General features: G+C 36.4%; 1 protein-coding gene across 2 annotated transcripts; it reads right to left on the reverse strand.

Moving 5' to 3' along the window:
• Positions 1-683: 683 nt before the first annotated feature.
• LOC123946765 (zinc finger CCHC domain-containing protein 10) lies at positions 684-1897 on the reverse strand. 2 transcript variants are annotated; one of them, XM_046012499.1, is made up of 2 exons: positions 1355-1897; positions 684-725 (listed from the first exon to the last, which is right to left on the reverse strand). In XM_046012499.1, exon 1 carries the CDS (start codon positions 1895-1897, stop codon positions 1382-1384), a length of 516 nt encoding a protein of 171 aa, XP_045868455.1. In that variant the 3' UTR covers positions 684-725; positions 1355-1381. The 2 variants fall into 2 exon arrangements, with proteins under 2 accessions (XP_045868455.1, XP_045868456.1); XM_046012500.1 differs by having other exon boundaries at positions 700-728.
• Positions 1898-2228: the final 331 nt, after the last annotated feature.

Consider the following 2228-nt stretch of genomic DNA (forward strand, 5'->3'; position numbering starts at 1 on the left):
ACAACATTTATATTTTTAAAAACCCATATTTAGCCCAAATCAGGATTTTTCTACAAATGATACCTCTTTCCAAAAAGCTTAAAAGACATCACAGAATGATGTCATGCGAAACTAAGTAATTTCACCACAGCAGAGTATTTTACTTTTAAGAAACATTGTGCAGTGTTTCTCTTTAATCTTAACATGCTACATTTCAACTGTGTATGTGGTATGTAAACACACCAGATTAATCCAAGTCATTCATATTTATGTAGCAGAGTGTCAGATATGACCAGTTGCCATGTAAACCATCAATACCACGATTGCAAAAATGATAAAAGGCAATCCTTATGAAAGCTTAGAAAAGCTTAATAAAAGGCAACCAACATCACCCTAATTTTCTGTTACAATTACCTCTCTTCCTAACTTTCTTTTCCTCTCCTACATTTTATAGCATAATAACACACAGTGATATTTATATCATTTTTACCTTAAGTTAGGCTTTCAAATGACTCTTTTCTGATACACACATTTATCAAAAGGCACCAAGATTAGACTCCCAAGTAGTTTCAGAAGTTTGGCTCCTTTTTAGGTTCCTCCAGATTGAGTTTCTCAGAAAAGAGTAACTTTACAGGACACCTGGGTGCCTTATTCAGTTAAGCATCCGACTCTTGATCTCAGCACAGATCCTGATCTCAGCATTGTGAGTTCAAGCCCTGCACTGGGCTCCAGGCTGGGTGTGGAGCCTACTTGAAAAAAAAAAAAAAGAGTTAACTCTAAGAACCAGAAGAAAATGAATAATATAACACAGTAACTTGACATTTGTACCATCCAAAAGGTATAAATATATTAATAGGTTCCTTGAGCTTTTCATTTAGGACAAGAACTCAGAATAAGTTTCTGGACATAAACATAGAAAGAGGGCACAGTTATTAAGAGGAACACTCCGAATTTTATAGTAACAATGTATTAAATCTTATATAATAACACACAGCCAAAAGCTTTAGAAATTCACTGCCAGATATTCTGATGCATTATCCTGAAAACACATCTGATACATAGCACTAACATAAAACAAAGTATGGCATTTATTTCACAAGGAGGAAAGGTAAGTTTCATCCCAAAAACAGACCTACTGGATTCAGCTTTGATTCAGTTTTACAGATATATATTAAAGATAAAAAAGAAAAACAAGATTTACCCTGAAAATAAAAAAAGTCTTATATATATGTATAATCCATTATTAATACTCTTTATGTTCTTATGATGTAAAACACTTAGAAATTTTTAAACTCCAGAAATGTTGACCGGTTAATCTATTTGGCCTTAACATATTCTAAATTCCCTTTCGAGAATCACATTAATGTTTGCAGACCAGCAGTCCAATAGGGATGGAGCAATTCTATTTCTTTTTCTTCTTCTTTGGTGGCTCATCCTCAGAGCTGCTCTCTGTGCTGGTGCTGCTGCTACTGGAAGAGCTGGAATCTGAGTCTGAATCAGAGGACGAGGAAGAGCTTGTGGAGGAGGATGAAGATGATGAACTGGAGGAGCTTTCATCCGTGTCACTGTCCTCCGAGGAGGATGAGGTAGACGTTTCTTCACTCTCCGATGAAGAATCACTCGCTGAACTGTCACTGCTGTTGCTACTGGAACTGGTTACACTCTTAGACCTTTTTTTCTTAGTCTTCCTTTCTACATTAGTTTCTCCGATGCTTTGTTGTAATAATAATAATCTGTTTTCTTTTTCTTTTAAAGCTTTCTTTAGTTCTGCTGTTCTTGATGGCCTATGTAGGTATTTTCTTTTTCCTGTACATTCATAAGTCCAATGTCCAAATTCCAAGCATTTCTGACATCTTACATGTTGTTTATTTGCCTCAGCTTGTCTCCGAGCTATGAGCCGATGCATGGGAGTCGCCATCTTAGCGCGGCTCCAGGGGCCATTTCTTATTCAACTTTATACCCTTAGATTAGGGGTCAGCAAACCTTTTTTTTTTTTTTTCTGTAAAGGGCCTGATAGTAAGTTTTTTATGCTTTGCTGGCCAAGAGGTAATGTGCTCTACTTTTTGAACAGCTCTTCTCTCTGAAAGACTAATACTCTTTTAATGTTTTACATTATGGAAATGTGAAAATCATTTTTCAATGAAGGGCCATGCAAAAATGGGTGGATTTGGCCACTTAGGTGCTAATTGTTGGTTGACTCCTGCTCTAGTTCCTGGGACAATGCATGGCACATAGTAGGCAGTCCGTAA

The sequence above is a fragment of the Meles meles genome, chromosome 7, assembly GCF_922984935.1.
Source record: "Meles meles chromosome 7, mMelMel3.1 paternal haplotype, whole genome shotgun sequence".
NCBI lineage: Eukaryota > Metazoa > Chordata > Mammalia > Carnivora > Mustelidae > Meles > Meles meles.